At 45.3% G+C, this 22,313-nt stretch overlaps 1 protein-coding gene across 9 annotated transcripts in view; it reads left to right on the top strand.

Moving 5' to 3' along the window:
* Positions 1-22,313, top strand: part of VPS13B (vacuolar protein sorting 13 homolog B) — a 3,421,660-nt gene that overhangs the window by 462,965 nt on the left and 2,936,382 nt on the right. For all 9 annotated transcript variants that reach the window (XM_069621427.1, XM_069621422.1, XM_069621424.1 and 6 more), the window contains exon 7: positions 2,361-2,535. In XM_069621427.1, coding sequence (XP_069477528.1) covers positions 2,361-2,535 — 175 coding nt within the window. The remainder of the gene's footprint in view (positions 1-2,360; positions 2,536-22,313) is intronic.

Genomic DNA, 22,313 nt, shown 5'->3' on the forward strand with positions numbered 1-22,313 from the left:
AAGAGACCATATATCCCACGCCAGACGTGAAGCACGGTGGCTCCAGGTCAAAGACCGTATTACTCTGAAAATCCTCACCATCACTCATAGGTGCATCAACAAAACCGCTCTAGCATACCTATCTGAAGCAATATCAAGGACCACATCCACTCGCCCCACCAGAGCTCAGTACACCAACCAGCTACACATACCAAGCATAAAGAGAGCCACAATGGGAGGTCTAGGCTTCTCCTATATTGCACCGAAACTCTGGAACTCACTCCCTGCCACCCTTAGAGCTGAAACTTCCATCTCTGTCTTCTGCAAAAACCTCAAGGCCACTCTCCTCAACTAGCAAGTGGAGGACTGCCTCCTCCACTTCTGCCATGTATATTGTAATAGAACACAAATGTAATATAACTATATTGTAACCTAAACAAACTATATTGTAACCTGTATATATACTGCTAATGACTATGTAACTATATTGCAACCTGTATATATATTGATAATGACCATGTAACTAAGTAACTAAGCTTTGTACTGTAACAAGTGCCATGGTGTCCTCGTGCTGTTGTGTGCTATATAAATACGAATAAAACAAAACAAAACTAAAATATGAAAACAGTTCTCCACTTGTTCTTCACCTATGCAAAGAGAGCCTTTAACTATTGTGGAAAAATGCACAAAACCCTGGAAATATTATTGCAGGCATGTGCGCACCTATTTTGATTTTAAATGTTTCCAGGATCATCCTTTTTTCATAAGAGTGAGCTAGAGGCATATATTCCCAAGATATGACATAATTGGGTACTGGTGCCTCTCTTGCTCTCCCAGGAAGGCCTTTTTTCAATTCACTTTGTTTAATGCCATGATTTTGCTCCAAAGACTTCCTTCCACACATGCATATCGAAATACTGTGGTCATCATCATGCCACAGAGTTGTATGTAAAGCACCCTGTATCAAATAGACTGTATTGTGAAAATGTCCGTCACAACCACTATCACAATTTAGCAATGGGCACCAGCAAAACTGTAAAGTGAATGATTCAGACTAGTGGTTTGTGGTGGGATAAAACATGCTACAATGCTGTTGACTGGCTGCCCGGTGTACCTCAGAGTCTCACCGGTCCCGGGCACGCCTGCCAGTCCTCTCTCGCACTTGCCGCAGGGCCCTACACCCACCCACCCACCCTCACTGCACTTAGAAATAACCCAAGAGAGTGGCTCTGTCTGCACTTACCCCATTCTCCGCCGACTGGGTGCACTGAAGCTCCCCCTCCCTGTGACCGTCTATGCACCTGCGTGATCCAAATGCAACATACCGGAAGATGGTCCGTCTGTTCTCACTTGTCTTCTGCCCCTAATCGCACTGGTAAAACTGCAGAATCGCCGTCAGGCCCATTTGCTGTTGCTCAACTTTTAAATCTATTTTTACGCACTTACTCTGCCTATGCAGACTATTATCTCAGAATTTCAAGGACTCTGAGCGACTGTTGTTTTTTCCCCATATTCGCACCCTCCTTGAGCACTTTGAAACACTTGCCTGTGTATAGGCGCTATATAAATAAGCAATACAATACAATACAATGTGCGTGTGAGCTCTCAACTATTGGACCATGTTTTCCTCTCTTTTAACAATGAAAGTGTGAATTCCACGCTCTAATCACCTATAGAAGCCTGCCTTCCCTGTTTCTCCTTTTGTTGCTCTTACTGTTTCCAGGTGTCCAGCCATTCAGCAATTTTGAATTGAAGGCTGACTCTCCATTTAAAGACTGTATTCCAAGCTACATTTTCTGATGTTTATACTGGGCACTGTATCGCATTATAGAAACGGGTGGAAATAGTATATCATCTATTTCATCTTTTCATCTTTTTGACCTGGAAAGTATACTTTTGTTGCAGTTGAAATCCTGCAGTACGTAAATAGAAGAGAAGGTACAGGCCTAGGAAACAGTTATTGGTATATTCTGTGACTTAAAGGATTTTAACTGTGTGAATGCAAGTTAATGAAATTACATTTACGGCCCTAAAATGAGTAATGAGATGAAGTAGAACCGCAAAAAATATCCTTTCCCTTTGCAAGTAATGATAAGACTGACACACATCAAATTGGACATTTCTTTCTTTGTGCAGTGGAGCATGGGCACCAGTTAGTCCCTGATGTGAAGGTGTGCTTCGAGCTTGTGATGGAAAAACATGTGTTGCCACGCTATTGCTCCTCAGCACACCTGAAATCTCTTCCTGAAATCAGTATCTAAAACTTTTAATTGTTTGAAACTTGTATAATAACACATGGGTTTTAAGGATCCTAGAGTGCAAACCAATTACTATAAATAACGGGCAGTAATGATCAGTGACATTATTTCTTTCCTTTGCAGATTCACACATTGGTGGAGAGTTTAAAACTGTCCCTAACCGACCAGCAACTTCCTATGTTCATACGCATAATGCAGCTTGTGATTGCCCTGTACTATGGAGAAATAGGAAGCCTCAAAGAGGGAGAAACGGAAGAGCAGCCCTCACACTTGATGGATAATTTAGCCAACATGACGGGTAAGTGGCAAAATGCAGATTGTGCAAATGGAAAAATATGTGCAAATCTAAAAACCAGCGACAACATTGATAGTAGCAATGGAGGCTCCCCCACACTGGTGTGCCTCAATCCCTGGTGACCCATGAAAGAGATTGTAATTGCACACTCATTAGGTCAATGGTTTACTCTTCCAAACAGCAGTCAGATGATTGAGACTTCAAGTCACTACTTTCCAAAGTATTACCCTAGAGATCAAGGTCTCACCAGCTCTGTACTAGTCATTTTCAGCCACCCAGTGTACATACATAAGTACTGACCATTGAGAGTTGTATGCCATCAGCTGCTTCTCCAGCCAAACAAACGCTCCCACCAACATATTATCAAAGCTCTTCTTGGTCATAAAACACTCATCCCACCAGTTGAAGAATTTGAATGTTTAAATGTGAACTTCTCTAATCCCACTCAGTTATAGAATGTCTCTTTGACTACTGTTGTTCTGCCCAAAGACAAGTTTCAATCCCTGCAAATCTTGCCACAGGTATCTAGCGACAGTTGGTTAAACACAATGGGCGTCCTTATGAGCGTGGCAGTCTGGAAACAAGGGTGCCTGTAAGCTTACCGGCACCCTTAATTCCGGACCACCACACTCCGGGTCTGCCTGCTGGGGCAGCCTCGCTCGAGCGGTCTGACACTGGCGGGCGCAGTGGCCCTGGTGGCAAGACTCATGACGGAAGCCTGGTGCTTCCGTGAACCCATTCCCATGGAGTCCTATCGGACTCCATGCGAATAGGGACTAACGTTTTCCGGCACCTAGCTTCCCGGTCTGCCGGGACTGTAATGTCGCGGTGGCACTGGGAAGCTCGGTGCCGGAAAATGTGTTACAAGGTCGGTGGCAAACCTGGGTCGCACCAGCGGGTTACCGCCAACCTCGTAATGAGGCCCAATGCCTGCCTATCTTCTCCACTAGTCAGGACAGTTATTAGATGTGTGTTTTTGTTGAAGGAATCACCTGCTGATTTTACAACTATCCAAGATGTTATCATGTCACAATGTACTGTCCTTTTCACTGCCCATAGTTGAGCTTCCCCTAAAGAATGTGCAGCGAATGGGTGACAAACTTTTTGAATTTTACCATAGCTGACGACTGCTAAGATGATCTTTGTAGCTGACCACTGCTATGATGCTTTTTACGTCAGTCCTCTAGAATTTCGGCTACTTCACAAAGTTCGAAATTCTGGTAATATGCTTTCAACTAATCTGAAGAAACCACATAACATTTGCCTGGCAAGACCACTATGTTTAGAATAAATTAAGTAATCTCCCAATTTCAAATGGCTTGTCCACAGCTCCACCGTTCAATACCTCTGTGACAAAATAAACCCCTATCCCTCCAGCAGAAACATTTGCTCAACCATCCTTGCTCTTTTCTCCACTGCACTCCAAATACACGAGCAGAGAAGCCAGATGTTGCACATACAAGCTGCCTGGATTTGGAATAGCTTCCCTTGACACAAGTTACATCCTGCATATTCCTTTGGCAATCTTGTGCAAACTATTTTCTTCCGTGAATGAGCCACCTAATCTGTCTGCACCCCTCTTCTGACCGTATTGGACATCTCATTATCCCTATACACGTTTCTCACCTTTCCCAGAAGCCTTGAATGCTTTTGTCTCTTTGACTAGCTCTGCCCCTAACACTTAGGATACTTGTGAAGTCCTGTCTTTTTTCTGGCTTTGCACTGTTTTATACGCCATTTACATAAGACTATAATTAGTGTTTGCATGCACCACACAAGTATTATTATTTTTTTGGATTGTTATATGGTTAAAAAAGATTAACCTCTAACAAATTCATAAAGCAATTTAAAAAAGCTATTTCAAAAACCCCAAATTTCATTAACTTAAATTCTTAATTCAACACAAATCAAACAGAACATGAACAAACAGATTAACAATTTAAAAGAAAAAAACAGTCAAAATTCACAAATCAACAACCAATTATGTTAAATTCAGAATCTCTTTGAGAAAGTGCAATGGTGCAGTCAACCAGTGATTTTGACCATAACAACATAATTCATTGCCACACCATTCCGGCTACTCCAACAGTGCACTCTTCCACCAGATGGTCAAAATAATGATGGCGCCTGTCATTAAAAGCCCCACAGTGCAGTAAAAGGTGCTGCAACGACTCTTCCTGGCCCTGCTCCAGACAAAAGCGGCAGATCCTTAAATCCCACGGGATCCCAGCTTTAGCACAATCGATTTCTTTAGTTGGTAGTAAATTGAGTCTCAACCTCATAGCCAGTCTATGCCATGTTGGCTTGGGTGATTTGTACCTTTTATTTGATCGTACTTTTTTCAATCGTATGGATCTAATGCTTTTCTTTTACTTTTCCTCTTGGTTTTTAGAGTGGAGTTCAAGAGCATATCCACAGAAATGCCACTTTCCTCAAGGATTAAGTAACATTCCTGCTCCCATTTGTTGAAGCAGGGACAAGCTTCAGAGTCCAAAAGCAGCCTCAGTTCTCACCAAATGGAGCCACGCTGAGCGCACAGGATACTTATTAATAATGCAAGATCTTTGGACAGAATATAGAACTTGACAGAAGGCAGGCCTAATTCATAGCTAATCATTGCCGTTGGAACACCATTCGGGAGTGACGGGATTTCCCTCCAAAATAAGCCCTCAATCACTTCCCAATCACATCGTAGTGGAAGCCCCTGATTTTCCCCACCATAGATCAAAGAGGGGACGACTTTCAATTTGTAGTATTCAAGCACAGGTGCTAGTGACAAATAGACCTATTTTATATTAATTGCAGAAGCCTGCACCGCCAGCATTTTTGCCTTAGATGTCAGGTGACTCTGTAGTTCAGAGCTACTCTGCAGAGCCTGCAATTTGATACCCAGGTAAACAAAGGTTGGGACTTTCTCCAGCACCTCTCCATTCAGATACCAGCAAAAGGTCTTATATTTTTGCTTCATACCTGGACGAAGAATCATGATATTCGATTTCTTCAAGTTGACAGTAAGTTAGTTAAGGCTAGCATACGCTTCCACCGCATCCAACTTATGCCGGAGCCCAATTGGTGTGTAATGAAACACTAAATCATCAGTGTAAAATAGATGATCATGGTTTAGTGTAGAAGGACGAGGAGAGAAGCTACGGATGTTTTTCGCTGATGTCAGAGTTAAAGGGAGTTAGAAGGAGCCGGGCCAAGGTACAGCCCTGTTTTAGGCCTCTAGTAGTCTCAAAGGCAGCTGACAATCTGTCCTGGGCATTCAACCGGACCCTGATGGTCGTGTCTGAATGAAGGGCCACAATCATGTTCAAAAGTGCTGCCAGGCAGCCCCATGTCTGCAATTTAGACCATAGGTGATGCCTGTCAACACTGTTGAAAGCCATGGAGAAGTCAGCAAAAGCTGTATATACCGGTTTAGATCATGGCCTTCCTTTTCAGCAGGCCCAGCACAAAGCATTTGTCCCCACCCCTTTTTGGAAGCAAGTCTGCAGGGGATCCAGTCTGCCCACACCTTTGGCCCAGCCAGGTAAATCCCTCAGCAGCAAAGATGCAAAAGTCTTCGAGGGAATATCCAGCAACGCAATGGGCCTATACTGATTGAGAATCGCTCTGGGCCCTTTTTTATGGATCGGTACAATAAGCGACTCTTTCCAGCTCTCCAGAAGGAGTGCTTTTGCTGGGTTATCCTCGAAGAGAGTGCTCAGTAAATGAGCACATATTTTTGGGTGGAATTTAAGGACCATGTTGGAAAGGCCATTGGGCCTAGAGCCCGTGAGTTTTTGCTCTGCAAAATAATTAGCTCAATTTCTTCCCGCTGAATTCCAGGTGCCAGGGCGCTTCTGGACAGACCTCCCCCCAAACAGCAACTGCAGAGGCCGCCCTATAGACTTCCGGGGTCACCCAGTCTTGTTCACTTACAGGATTAATTAGGCCATGTGAGGTAGGATATGCCTCACCAGTGATTGTGCACCATAGATGTGCCTATGTCCATAGATCCAATTAAAGATAGCATTTTTGCTGCATCATTTAGCACCATCTGATGCTTGTAAAGGCGTAGCCAGCGCCTATAAGTATAAGTAACCTTCAAGGATCTGTGGTCCTGGGGTGATAAGTTGTTCCCAGTTTTAAGCGACCTCCGTAGTTCCCTCTTTTTCTGTTGAACTAAGGGATCGTAAAAATGGTTCCTAACCTGGCATATCCTAGGCTTTGAAGATGGAATTTCTGCGTAATGTCTGGCCTGTATATCCTGGTAGGGAGTCGAAAGAAGCCAGGCCTCGAGCCCCTCCACCTCCTCACCCCCTACCGAATAGTCTTTCCAGCGTAGAGTAGAACCTCTGCACGTTCTTGGTGTTCCAGGTGATTCAATTTTTTCAGCCGTTAGTATTCAAAGCAGGCCCATAGGAGCCATCTGTGTATTTCTGCCTCTCTCCACTCCAGCTAAGAATCAGGTGGTTGTGATCGCTAAAATCAGAGTGAACAATTGACAGGGAACTTACATTTTGAAAGATGTCGTCTGATGCAAAGAAATAATCAATTATGCTGCTGGCTTTTCCCCTATGCCAAGTAAAGTTTAGCGGAAAGTCCCCTGTAACACTGCCATTCAGCATACAGAGACCCCAGGCGTTCATAAGCGTGGGCCATATTCCGCCTCTCGCTATCGCAGCAGTGTTTTGTGGGTTACCTTCCCCCAATTTACAAGATGCATTTAGGTCCTCACACATCGGTATAGAATTCAAATTCCTTTTTACCTGCCAGCAGTATATGATCTCTTCAATAGAATCAAGACAGGTTTCCTTCTGGATTGCTCCTGAATTCCAGTAGAGATTAAGGACGAGGGAAAAGCCCTTACCCGGATAGACCAGACCACCCCAGTCCAACTCTACATCCTGAACAAAGGAGTTGGGCATTGCGTAGTTGGAAGCTGAGATTTTCAGGTCATTCCGGATCCCAAAGAGCAGTCCAGAGGCCAGTCTCCCGTTCTCACCTTTTATAGGCAGGATTTAGTAAGCATTCATAGCCATCAACTGAGGGCAGAGTTCTCAGCCATGATTCTTGCAAACAGAACATATCTACGTCAAATATGAATGATCCTGACAGGGTGAACAAATGAGCAGAGCCCCTAGAGTTCCAAGAAACACACTTTGTTATCAAATGGGACCCTGTCTAAAACGGGGATCAGCTACTTTTTGCGTTCATTTAGACCAGCAACCAGCGAACTCCAGTCAGACCGATTAGATGATTTGGTATCTTTGCTTAAATGATTAACTACATATCGACCCCCCCGTTCCCACCAGATGGACATCTTCCAGTCAAAATTGGGGAGGGTTCAGAGCTGGTCACAATAAAAGAGAGGAGGGGCTATTTTGCACATCATAGTTCAGCTTATTTTTTGATAAGCCAAGTGCAACGACCAAAAAACCCCAGATTTTCAACTGATCGGAGGCTAATAGAAACTGGCCTAATATCAGGCGAGACCTTAAGTGCAGGATGACCTTGTCCAGTCTAATATTGTTCCAGAACTCCACCTGGACGATATCTGCTGAATAACTTTAGCTGTGTTGATCCCACAAAAATCGTTTTGGGATGGCCAGAAGGGGTTAATTGACACCTTTCCAGAAATCCCACGACGACTGTTGTGGGATAAATATTATTGATTTTACACAGTGAAATGCATTTCTCTCATTTTACACAATGGACAGCCAAAACAACTCCTTGGCTCTTGCCCCTACCTTCCTGGAGCTCATGACATCAGCAGAGAGTACTGTGTTTAGATTAACCCAGCTCTTCAAAAGCTAATGACTAGCTAATGCAGGTTTTATTATGGCTTGTTGTGTGACCTGGGGTCATAAATGCTGGGGACCAGAACTGTCTTATCTTGTCCAGCCCGTGGATTCAATCTCAGAGCCTCTTAGTCTTTGTATTTTTAAGGGAAGCTCTCATGTTTGAAGTTACAGGCCTCTCTAGGTCTCCAAGACAACCAAGGGAAGGAATCCAGTTTCACATCTGAAAAAATCACCATGCAGCCCAATCCCTTCCCCTACTCAGCCGAAATTGCCTGTTAACTCACATTTTACCTTTAAATAAGCTTTTTAAAAAGCGCACAGTTACCACACATATAAGGGTATAAATGCTGTCAAGGAAGACATCATAATTACATTTTTAGGTCCTTGGTGAACATCTTGCTTTACAGATTGTCACTTTGGAGGCAAGCACCCCATTTTAGATTCTGTGCACTGTTTCATGTGTGGTGGGCTCATGATAGACAGAAACCAAGTTCATATTTTGAACGTTTTGTGAACATTTTGCTGCGCATCTTTTTAGTTTAATGGGAAAAACGCAATTACTCATTTTATTTAATATTCATTAAACAAAGTGCTCTGCTTCACTGCAACTGCTACACACAATGCTGACATCCCACTGAGGGTTCTGTGGACTGCTGTTTCCTGGACGGATCATTCCAGCTCTTCAAGAATTTGTCAAACCTTGCCACATGTCTTTCCCTTATGCCAGGCAGTTGGCATCTTTAAGTATCTTGACGTTTTGATGCCCAATTTCACTCCTCTTTGCTTTGATTTCACAGGCCTCATTTTCCACATTATTTCAGGGCAGGCATTCTGCTTAGGGGAATGTCCCCCAATGACTCTGGCCTTTTTATTTCTCACATCCAGGGGCTATTTCACCTCACACAATTGCGGAACGTTACAACTCCCAGAAGTATGCCCCAAAGAGGAGCATGGAAAGCAGGAACAGAACGGGTGCGCAGGAGATAGCTGCTCATGCCAGGGTAACAGAATAAGGCATTTGTAAGAAGCACGTCACCCCTCCACTCAGGGTGCACTGTGGTGCTGATTAGGGCACAGGAATAGAAGTGAAAGAGTAAAGAAGCACAAACTTACATGCAATCTAGTAGCCACCTCCGCCGGTTCTCCTGGAAGCACAGAACGCACAACTGCACACTGCTACGCTTCACGCCCTACTGAAGGCTTAATAGGCTTGTGCTGTTGCTGCCTCCTCCTCCTCCAGCAGACAGTGAAAAGAGACTCCAGGTCCCAAACAAAGATTGCAGGATAAGTCACACTGAACACACAGCTGCACACTGCTGCTCTCTGTGCCCTACTGAAGTCTTAATAGGTTTGTGCTGTCACTGCCTCCTGCTCCATCCAACAGTGAAAAGGTACTCTGGGTCCCAAACAAAGATTGCAGGATAAGTCACACGGAACGCACCAATGCAGACCGCTGCGCTCCACGCCCTACTGAATACTTAATAGGCTTGTCCTGTCGCTGCCTCCTCCTCCAGCAGACAGTGAAAAGAGACTCTGGGTCTCAAACAAAAGTTGCAGGATAAGTCGCACACAACATACAGCTGCACACCTATGCTCTCTGTGCCCTACTTAAGGCTTAATAGGCTTGTCCAGCAACGCAATGGGCCTATACTGATTGGGAATCGCTCTGGGGCCCTTTTTTATGGATCGGTACAATAAGCAACTCTTTCCAGCTCTCCAGAAGGAGTGCTTTTGCTGGGTTATCCTCGAAGAGACTGCTCAGTAAATGAGCACATCATTTTGGGTGGAATTTAAGGACCATGTTGGAAAGGCCATTGGGCCTAGAGCCCGTGAGTTTTTGCTCCGCAAAATAATTAGCTCAATTTCTTCCCGCTGAATTCCAGGTGCCAGGGCGCTTCTGGACAGACCTCCCCCCAGATAGCAACAGCAGAGGCCGCCCTATAGACTTCCGGGGTCACCCAGTCTTGTTCACTTTCAGGATTAATTAGGCCATGCGAGGTAGGATATGCCAGCTGTCGCTGCATCCTCCTCCTCCGCAGACAGTGAAAAGAAACTCCTGGTCCCAACCAAAGATTGCAGGATAAGTCACACGGAACACACAGTTGCACACCGCTGCGCCCCGTGCCCTACTTAAGGCTTGATAGGCTTGTGCTGTCGCTGCCTCCTGAAAAGAGATTCTGCCCTAAACAAAGATTGCAGGATAAGTCACACAGAACACACAGCTGCACACCATTTTATAAATGAAATTAAAATATTGTGCCATCTTCTAGTATAAAGCTCAATAGAATATAACATTCTTACTGGTGGGTTTTTTTCTCATTTGAAATTTGTTTTACTATTAAAATAAAAGCGTCATTTTATGAGATCACCCAACCCAAGTGCATTCATAGTAAATAAAACTTACTGTAAAGAAATTTTAAAAGGTCTACAAACAAGATAGGAGGCCAAAACAAATTTCCGGTTTGAATTTAGGTAAGATGATGGCTGGCCACGACGAGGGCATTGGAGAGGTCTGGCCATGATGAGGGCATTGGAGAGACCCGCTAATGTTCTGCAGATGACTCAAGGTGGAGATGCAGTTCAGCAGGCTGTGCTTTCGAGGCACCCTTTGGCATTACCTTGGATTGGGTTTGTTCAGAGCTCGGATGGGTCCATGGTGGCTTAATGCACAGACTCATAACAGCCTAAGAAAGAGGTTGTTGGTAGAACAAGCATAGGCACTGGTGGATGATCAGGCAAGTGGTGGTCGCTAAGAAAGCCATACCTGGTTTATGGTGGAAGACATCTGGCCACTCGTGTGACCTTTGCCTGTAGCAAGGCATCCAAAGAAAGGAAGAAGTTCGGTTATAAGGAAACGACATTGAACACGTTTTGGAGCCCTTTCTTGACATAAAGGTTAGTAAGAACATTCCTGATCAAATGCCTCTTTCCGTGTGATGATGCAGACATCATTCTATTTCCAGGTGAATATGTTGTGTTTTTTGTGCTGTTATTGGTTGTTGATATGCAACATGAGCCAGTGAGCGAGATTACTGTTTAGAGTGAATGCTCTTTATCGATGTGTAACTTTCAAAACTATTCGAACTGATGATGGATGGGTCGATTGTAGTGTTCCCCTTACAGAACTGAGATTTATTTTGCGTATGCTGTACGTTTTTCTAGTTTTCTTTGTCGCACATCCTGTCGCACAGCCTGTAGCAGTGCAACCTGGCTCTCTCGTTGAAATTGCTTTTAATGGAAATATTTTACTAATATTGTATGATGTCCATTTTTCTTTTGTGAAAAGCGTTGTTTATAGCTTGGCCTCTAAAAGCGTGCACTGCTTTTCGTACAGCTGCAGTAGTTTTTAGCTCGGGAACATGAGCTATCAAATATCCTGCATTCCCTTTTTGGCCAGCTCATGCTGGGTATCGTGTCAGATTAGGTGGCTTAGAAACAAAGCGGGTAGCTTGGGGGAGCAGCTTTCAAAGGCATATTGTTATTATCTGCGCTGTGATAATTTATTGTCGAGGGATGTGGGTAGTGGAGAGTTCGTTGCCAAAAATGCAGTCTTTAATGTTGGTTGGCATCGATTGCAATCCATGCCTCGCGCCAGATGTAAAATTCGCCTTTGCTATGTGGGGCTGCGCATATGAATTAGCGGTCGGACGTGAATAACTGTTAGAAGAAAATACAAAAGTGCTAAAACGCTCGAGACTTTTTTTTCTATCCTTTTCTAAATTGCTCCTCTTTGAAATCAAACGGAAGATTAAAATCCGCTCAGAGTGCAGTAGTTGTTTCAATATGATGTGAAACATGCAGGCTTAAGGGAGGGGTGGGAGTTCAATTAAGTAAGAAGAAATGCAAAAATGCTCTAATTATTTGCAGTTTACGCTCTGTGCACCAGATGAAGAGGGTGTTTGAAAGGGGATTTTTTATGGAGGCGCCTGGAAGTCCTTTGATTAGCTGCAACTTGGCGGAAAAAATGGTTTGAAGAAATGTAGAAGCAGCTCTTTCTTTCTGTGTAGGAAATGGTAGTGTTGGCCTTCTACAGTCAAGATGCTTTTCCTCATTTCATCGGTGGAAACTATTAACAGTTTTTCAGTGCTTCGGGATTGGTAGCGTTCCAGAGAGTAGTCTTGGAACAAGATGTATGCTACTGTGCCCAGACCACATGGTCTATTTAAGGAATAATAAAAGCCAATATAAAACCAGCGTTGGGATACAATTGCCTGCTGTTTTTTTTTAGACTCTGTCGTATCTGAGAGGGATTATTACGTTGACTATATGCAAGCAAAACCTTACCCTGAAACACACATAGCAATTGGAGCACATTGGTTCACAGTAACTTTTTTTCTTTTAATAGAGGAGAAATGTTTTTACCAAAACAAAATAATAAAACAAATAATATTTTACTGAAAATATGCATTGGTATTTTTACTCATAACGTTTTATACATTTGTATCGATTTCGCAAGGGAAGAAAGTATTTTGGTGGGTAAGGGATTTGAGACAGATGCTTTTTTAAATGAAAAATATTAACTGTATAACTGCCACAGTACAGTCCTGCCATCAGTCAAATGGGGTGACGTTACGACCCAATGTCGATGCATTCATAGGTAACGCGCAGGGCCTTTGATGTCCAACCAGGGCAGTTGCTAGGCCTGGAAAAGATCCGGGGCTGCGCTAATGTCGGGACTGTCGGTACGTGGGCCTAGCTAGCCTTTTGTTTGTTGCCCCTCGGCTTCTGTCTGGGGCTACAACCAAAAGTCCAGGGGCTATAGCCCCCCTCAAAATGTTGGCACAGTGGTTATCTGTTATTTTAACCAATGCAGTATTTAGAGGGCCCAGGAACTCGCTTCCAGCCCAGCCCACTCCTCTTTTTTTGCCTTGCACACACAGTCTACCTCCACAGTTCACGACCAAGAAATTCAGACGACGACAGTCAACCAACTGTGGAAGTAGCACGGCATCGGGCAGGAGATCAGGAGAGCGGCAGTCATTGTGCAAATCTGTCTGACCTCGACCAACTCGCCGGATTCATGTCTGCTCCTGAAAAGAACATTCAGAAGGCATCCCTATCTGGAGGGAACAAAATGTCCCCAAACTATTCCTTCAATACATAACAAGCCATCAATGTTATAATTTAAAATGGCAATTTGTACATATAATACCCACTGTCTTTAATAGAGTCAAAACTCCCTTATCCGAACAATTAATGGAAATGTATGTTGTACATCAGGAACATGAGGCAGGCATTGTCCTTGTTCAAAGCTGACTCCGCACTAACAAAGCCAGATCCTCAACAGGCTTGAAATTGAACTCCTTAAATAAGTCGTCATGCGAACATTCAGCCCTTTTCAAAGTTGACCTTGAGCCTGGTGCCCTAGTAGAACGCATTTGATGCCATAGCTCCTCTGACCCTAAACCAAGACATGAATGCCCGCTTTTGACAACACCCTCTCCTGATCGCAGTGTACTAGTGTGGGAGAAGAGACCAGGGCAAAAGGACGACTCAATCCAACGTAAAGCTGCTTGGCGTCAGCAAGCCCAAGGCTGGCAGTCCCTTCATTGCATTCACTACTGTCGGAATTCTAGGTGTTGTTGCATTTATTGCTGTGCCCCATTTTGGGTGCTTTCTTTCTCTGACCAAGTTTCCTAAATGTAGGTGTTATCACATTCGCTACTGTCTCGAATCTAGGTGCTAAATGCATTTAGTAGACTTGGTTGGCCCATTCAACCAAGATACCTCTGACCTAAGCACTCCCTACTTGCAGCCACTCTTTCAGACCCAAAGAGTCCCTCTTGCTGCAATGCTCCCTCACACGACCATGACTGGTGACTCCAATCCGACAGCAACACAGCAGCAACCAAGGCCGCCTCTGCCCCCACAACTCTGACCCTTCCACATCACTCTTACTCAGAGCAGCACCCTCGCACACAGTCACTCACCACACGCATCCCAAGCAACTAGTGAAAGAAACCCTCTGGCAAGCCAATAAGCACTGCGCCCGGCACGCCACTGCCAATCTAGCACCTTCATTCTCAATCCCCTGCTACATAACACATCTACCATCCCCGGCACCAGAACACTAAACACCCTCCTACACTCCAACCCTCCATATCCTCCCTCATCTCACCACATCCCCTGCAACTCTCAGACCAGAGGAATGATCTGGCGCACCATGAACCGCCCCTCCCGATCTCGCTCCAACACACCCACACATCCTCCCCCTGCATACTCCCCCTTTGCCCCCTCCCGGAACAGCCTCAGAGAGGGTCCTTCACACCCCCTGTCTACACACCACGCTACACCCAACTCCCAAGCCAGAGGAGCACTCTGGTGCTCCGAACACAACCTCCCTGCCACTACCCCATCATCTGCACCTCTTAGCAGAAACTCGCATCCCAGATCGGCCCCACTGCCCTCATCCTTCCCCGCCTTAACCAGAACCCCTCACTGTGCTACATCTAACTCCCAAGCCAGAGGAGCGCCCTGGCATTCCGAACACAACCTCCAAGCACTTCCCCCAACATCTGCACCCCCCACAGAAATTGCCCTCCCAGATCAGCTCCACCACCCTCTCCTGATTTCCTCCTCGCCCTAGCCAGAAAACAATGTACCCCCTATCTGCTCACCATACAAAACACTCACAGGTGGGGAGCTCCGCGTAGCTCCACCAACTCTGACATTCCGCCAATACATATACCCTCCCTCCCTCAGCGATCAGCCCCACCTCTCCACCACCGACCCGCCCCTCCTCACACCCACCCTCAGTCCCCCAAAAACCCAGTGTCCCCTAAGCAGGCCCGACCCAGCCACACCACCATCGACCACGAACCACACTCAGTCAAGCACCCTCTCTTTTCCACTTGGAATGACCACACAGTCACCCTCGATCTCCAGACCACCCCTTAGACCAATTTCCTCTCTCTCAGCATGGTACGCCTTGCTCTTCCCAGAACTATTGCCTCCTCCCTGCCCCCTTCTGACCATCCCGCCCTCTCTCATACACCTCTTGCACTCAAACGTACAAAACCGGGAAACAGCAACTGTCCCTCATCTTTGACTCATGTTGCCTCACCCCGCCTGCATCAGCCCTCCATCTCTACTGTGGGTGTGATTTCTCGCCGTCACCATAACCAGTACAAGAGGGACCCTATAAAAACTCAAACAGAAAAGAGTTGAGTAAACATTGCTTTATTAACACACAAGCATTCGCGAATGGGCCACAAGTTCAACCGTCTCGCAAAGCAAGTCGTCAAAGTGCCGCGCTTTCCCCTGCACATCGTGGTCCTTTTATACCCATCTGTTTTACATTGTCATACATTGCTGCACATAGATTATGTCCACCACAAGGCGGTTCCTCCCAGTCATGACTTTGCATCAACGGTCAACAGTTCAACATCTGCTATTGTGGTTTCCTGTTATCTGTTATTCGCTCTCTCTCATGCCCCTCTGTGTCCTTATCTCTGTGCACGAGGCTGTGCTTACTCATTCCTTCCCCCCACCCGCATCCTGCAGACAGTTTCAGTTAGACTCAGCTCATTTCGACACACATGGACCAAGCACAATCCTTCTGCAAAACAAGCTCTTGTCAGGTTAAACAGGCCTCTGTCTAATTTACAATTACTATCCCTATATGGACATTCTCAACAACTCATGCTAGTCTCGGCATCTGCAAGTATCGCCATCAAAAGGAAAGCCTCTTTTCTTTTATAAACGCACATTCATTTAGCGCACATAGTGAAAAATACAAAACTCCAAGTGTGAGCACAATATTACACATGCGGGCTCACCTTCAATCCACCCTTTTGCTCACACTTGAGCATCAATTTAGGCATTTCTAATCATCACATAATGTGTATACCATAATCTTCTCCAGGCCTCCCATGTCCAGGCATTCCTGTTGTACATGGCTTTTGTTTGTTGCATTTAGGCGTGTTACGGTGGAGGAACACATGGAAACACAGCACGACACACATACCGGGAAACATTGGATGCAGAGACAAATTCCTACAACTATTGCCGCTAGAACCAGTATAGGCGTAAGAAGTTGCCATCCAATTTCTTTCAGGAGCTTCATCCACCAGCTATCTCCTGACCCTTCCTCCTGGTGGATGCTATCCGCCACTTTATGCAGTTTGTTTACTCCATCCAGGATTCCTGTACTCCCTTCTGGTATGTAAACGCAGCATTGGGATCCCACCAAAAAACAGACTCCGCCCCTTCTTGCAGTGAGTATGTCTAAGACATACCTATTTTGGAGAGCCACTAGCCGAATTGCTTTAATTTCATAAGTGATGTTTTCCATTAGGTCTGCAGATTCTTCGATTACGAACTCAAGGGCCCTGTTTAGCTTTTGGATTTCTTGACTGTTCATAAAGATGCCCGCTGGAGGAACCAGGACCCCCATCAGATCTATAAACGTTTCCCATCCTGTAAGTTGATACGTAGGAATTTTTGGGTTTACTGCTCGTTTATTTCTGCTGTGTATTTCTTTATGCAGAGTAGACCGGGCATATACCATCACAGCCGGCATTATTCTGGCTATGTAACATACCCCAACAAAATCTTTGGCTAACCACAAATAAGCCCTCTTGTTACAGACGTAGGCATGTCCTTCAATCTGTAACAATCCCTTCGTGTAGTTATTTAGATTCACCATTTGACTGCACCCCGAGATCATTCTTTGATTACCTCTTGCGCTCCTCTTAAAACATATATTCTTTGGCCTAAACTCTTGTGTGATGGTGATAGGGGGAGGAGGTTCTCTTACTATCTGTACCATAGCAGGTGCAAGCCTGATTCCCTCAGTTTTGATTTTATAGAGTATCTTTTCCTTTAGAAGGGTTTTGTTCTCTCCTCTAACATAACAAGCGGTATTCGGTATCATGTATTGCTGTGCTGACACTATTCTCATGTAAATTAATGTACACCCGGCATCCTCAGTAACTGGCGATGCGTACACTGGGATGCCTTCACTGCTATGTCGGGGCATGTGGGTGCAGATCCAGCAATCAGTTTTATTCACTACCCCATATATTGTGTTTATTATCGTCACGTATTCATTTTTAGCATAGTCTTCCGGGTCCTGTTGGTCATAGGCATCTCGATTCCTGCTCTTGACCCAATCTGTTCTCCCTGTTTCATTTGACTCGGGCAACAGGTTCTTTAATTCATATCTAGATGGATGTTCCAGATACCAGAATATTATGGCAAATGCTATTAGTACTACTATCGTGCATACAGAAAACAAAATTTTGCCTCTTGTGGTACAAACTGGTATTTTCCTCTTACCTTCTGTGTTTGAGGAGCATACACTTATCCGTTCAGGGACTAAACCAGCATACACGGGTGTAGACATAGTTCAGTATGTGGCTCAATTATAGGTACGTATGCGTATCAGATGCAACCTAGCGTTATAGCTGTATCCCCTATTTAAAGCACCAGTGTCCTTATTACTCTAATAGTGGTAGGTCTCACTGAAAACCTTCATCCGATCTGTCCCACGTCTCGTAGTGCCTGTCCCAGGAGGGGAACGCCGAAGGCCCTTCAGGCTACAAGCCCGTCGTCTTCAGTAAGGCACAATTCTGCTAAAACCAACAAGAGAGTCCAAATGTTCATCTCCCTAATGATCAAAGTTCAAAACAGTGTCCTTACACGTTGCTTGGCACATACACGTCACGGGATCGGAGGCGATGGGCACACCTGTCACTGGCATCTGGCAGTACACTTGCAACCTGCGGTTTGTCGGTTCCTTTTTCTGGAGGAATCAATAGTGGCAGCGTCTTCTTAATATGATTTGCGTGGTACCAGTGCGGTTTGCCATCAACTTTTACCGCAGTTTGTGTCGCGAGGAGCACCTGAAACGGGCCCCTCCATCTGGGTTGCAGTCCGCTGGTGTGATCGAAGGCTTTTATAACAACCCAGTCACCGGGCTGCACGTCGTGACCTTCTCCTATCAGAGGAGATGGAGCTACTGCGTTCACCTGTGCATTAATAGAAATCAGTCTATTAGTTAACCCAATACAGTACTGTTGTAATGCAGGCCATGCTTGCTCAGACAATCTCTTAGGTGATATGGGGGTCCCAATACTTGGTGGGCGCCCCATAACAATTTCGAAAGGAGATAAACCATGTGTACGCTTAGGCATAGTACGCATACTCAATAATGCAATAGGCAATGCATCCGGCCATTTCAGTCCCGTTTCAGCACAAGCCTTTGCCAGTTTGTTCTTCAGTACCTTATTTGTGCCCTCTATAATCCCAGCTGATTGAGGATGAAAAACTGCATGGAAACGTTGATCAATACCAAGGGCCTTGCAAACTTTGCTTACTACTTCACCAGTAAAATGAGTCCCATTGTCAGACCATAGATATCTGGGGACCGTATACAAGGGCACCCAGTGTTTCAATATGCATTGTGCTGTGGAGGTGGCACTATTGTCCCGCAGGGGATATGCTTCCACCCATCCTGAGAACCCACATTTCATCACCAAACATTAGGAATGTTTATTGACAGGCTCCAGCTGTATAAAGTCCATATACACCACCTCAAAAGGGCAGGTGGGTAACTTACTGTGGCCCGCCGGGGCCGGTACACCTTTCCCCACATTATATAAAACACATATTTCACATTGTTTTGCCCATTGGCGACAATACATTCCCAATCTTTTGTTGTACCACACAGTACTTAAAACTTCTTCCATAGTTCTTGCGTTAACGTGGGTTGGACCATGAGCCACGCTCACTATCACAGGTAAGTATGCGTCAGGTAGTACCCAGGTGTTCGTTTTGGTATGTGCCCATAGCCCATCTACCGTCTCCTCATATTGATCATCCTTGTGCCAAGATAGTCTTTCTTCAATGGTTGCATCTGCTTGGATTTCCTTTACGCGCTCCTTCGTCCCTTCCATAGTCACATCCCTCCCCACTATGAGCTGTCGGGCTTCCCACCGAGTGTCCCTTGTGGCAGCTAGTTTAGCCATCTGGTCAGCCAAAGAATTTCCCTGCGTGACATAATCCAGTGTTTTTTTATGCGCTGAGCACTTCACTACGGCCACCATTTTGGGCAGCGTAAGGGCTTGCAATAATTCAGCAATCAATCGGGCATGTTTAATAGTATCACCTTGGGAGGTTAAAAACCCACGCTCTCCCCAGAGTTTACCAAAACTGGAAACCACCCCGTGCGCGTAGGCTGAATCAGTATAAATTGTCACTTTCATACCGCTGCTTAACACTAATGCTCTCGTTAGCGCAATCAATTCTGCTGCCTGGGCCGATTTTTCACACACTTTCCCACTCTCAATCAACCGTTCCCCTGTAGTTACTGCATACCCTGCTGTTGTCTCCCCATTTGGCAGTTTGAAACAGGAACCATCACAGAATAATATACCCTCATTATCAACCAGCGGGGTGTCTTGCAGGTCTGCTCTACCCTTAGTGTGTTCTTCCATTTGAATCACACAATCATGCCTAATGTCATCAGGTGAGGTGGGCAAAGGAAGCAGTGTCGCTGGATTCAAAGTGTTACACCGTTCAATTTTTACATTACTGGAAAACAGGATCATCTCATACTGTGTGAGTCCAGCTGTGTTCAAATGCTGTGTATGCACTCTATTCAGAAGAACATCTACCGTATGTGGAACCTTTACTGTTACTTCACTCCCTAGGATGATACCTGCACTTTGTTTTAGGGCTGTCGCTGCTGCAGCTACTGCTCTCATGCATGGGGGTAGGCCTCGAGCTACTGAGTCCAGAGTGCTAGAAAAATATGCACATGGTCTCTGTTTACCCCCTTGTTCCTGTGTCAAGACTGACACAGCGCAACCTTCCTGTTCATCAACAAAAAGGCAAAATCTCTTAGTATAATCAGGTGTGCCTAAAGCCGGTGCGTGGCATAGAACATCTTTCATAGCTGTCAGGGCTTTTTCCATCTCGGGTGTCCATTCTAATGGGCCGTTTTCTTGTACTTCTTTTAAGGCTTTTAGCATGGGCTGGATCAATACAGAGAATTCAGGAATCCAGTGCCTACAGTAGGATAAAACACCAATTATCCTTCGGAGACCCTTTGCCGTGTCTGGACCTTTTATGGACTGTATCAAAGCAATGCGATCAGTAGACAGGGTTCGCCCCTCTTCGGACAGCTCAAAGCCTAAATAATGGACCTTTTGTTTTACATACTGCATTTTGGCTAGGGCTACCTTGTGCTTATTCTCTGCTAAGTGCATTAGCACCAATCTGGTCACATAATGGCATTCCTCTTCGGTGGCTGCACATAATAGCAAATCATCAACATATTGTATCAGAGCAGTGTTAGCGGGTAAGGCTAGGTTATCCATCTGTGTTTTTAGTGCTTGGCTGAATATGGCGGGACTTTCTGTATATCCCTGCGGGGCTCTAGTAAATCGATACTGTCTATCTCGAAGAGTGAAACTAAACAGGTACCTGCTTTCTTCGGCAATAGGAATGCTGAAGAAGGCATTTTTCAAATCAATTACCGTAAACCATTTCGCTGTTTTGGGAATTAAAGTGAGTACACTTGAAATATTAGGGACAACTGGATATCTGGGTTCTACTATTTTGTTTATTTCTCTCAAATCAATAATAAAACGATAGGGTACGGCTTCATCACCTTTCTTGTGTACTGGAAGGATCGGAGAGTTACAAGGGCTATCATTTGTTGGCTCTACCACCCCTAACCGTATCATGTCCTGTACTATTTGATATAGTGCCTGCTCTCCCTCGTGTGATATGCAATATTGTTTTATCCTGGGCAACCTGGCACCGGGCTTTAGTTTGATTACTACTGGGGAAACATCCAACACTCCTACATCATTCCCATGAGTGGCCCATAGTTCATTCGGGATGTCTTGGAGTTCCGGGGGCAGGGTTTGCATTACTCCTATCATACTCATAGGTTTGCTTATGGTCATTCTCACTCCCTGGGGGGAGCAATATATTGTGGCCCCTAGCGTTTTTAATGCATCAATACCTAACAAGTTTTCTGGGCAGTTATTGGTCAACAGCCACCCATTCTCCCATTTACCCCATGAAGTTCCGCTTCTACTATTTCACTTACAGGAGTCTTTATTGGATTTCCCCCAAATCCAACTGATAACTTGCTTTTATCCGATAATGGGACAGCGGGGACGGCTCTGATATTCACGGAACTGTTTCCAGCTCCCGTGTCTACCAGACATCTCAAGTTTCGGTGGGGGCCGATCCTAATAGAGGCATAAGGCCCCCTTTGGTCTATAGGAACCTGCACCACTCCCGCTATCTCATTCCGGCATCCTCAGGACATATCGCTTGTGTTATCCTGAAAATCATCGTTATAGTATACCCCTTCTCCACATTCTTCACCCTGGCATACACCTTGTACTTGTGTCGTTTGTCGTGGCTGATACAGTAGATTGGGGGGAGGCGGGGCCAGCCAGGGAACATCCCCTCTTGCTTGTCCGTCAAAGGCATTGGGTTGAGGGGGTTTAAACATTCTATTGTCTTGGTTGCCGTACCCACCAGTCCTATTTCCTGGGGCAAATGTTGTCTGTGAAGGGGGCCGTACACCCCTTCCTCTCCCACCACTCTGGGGACACTGGGATTTCCAGTGTCCGGGTCTCTTGCAGAAGGCACATACATCTTGGGGTAGCCCATCCCTCCTCCCATATAGTGCACCTCCTTGCACTGTACCTCTTCCTGTCCCTTGACCCCCTATCATGTTGCTACTATAGCCCTGTGACGGGCCGTTATAATTGTAGTTATACCTGCCTTGGGGCCCTTGATGCAACTGTTGCATCAACACTTTGGTTATTAAATCCTTCTCTTGTCGTGCCTTTTGTTGTCCCTTCACTCTTTCCCCTCTTTCATAATACCTAGCCATTTCGAGGAGATCCCGGGGGTTTCTAGTCATCCATGTACTTTCTGCCCTCCTAATGTTCTCCTGAATTGGCCCGTGGAGCCCCTCTACAAAGTTTGTGGCAAAGTACCGTTGGCCCGTTTCAGACCCTA

This window comes from Ambystoma mexicanum, chromosome 5q, assembly GCF_040938575.1.
Source record: "Ambystoma mexicanum isolate Mex_15411 chromosome 5q, UKY_AmexF1_1, whole genome shotgun sequence".
Taxonomy (NCBI): Eukaryota; Metazoa; Chordata; class Amphibia; order Caudata; family Ambystomatidae; genus Ambystoma; species Ambystoma mexicanum.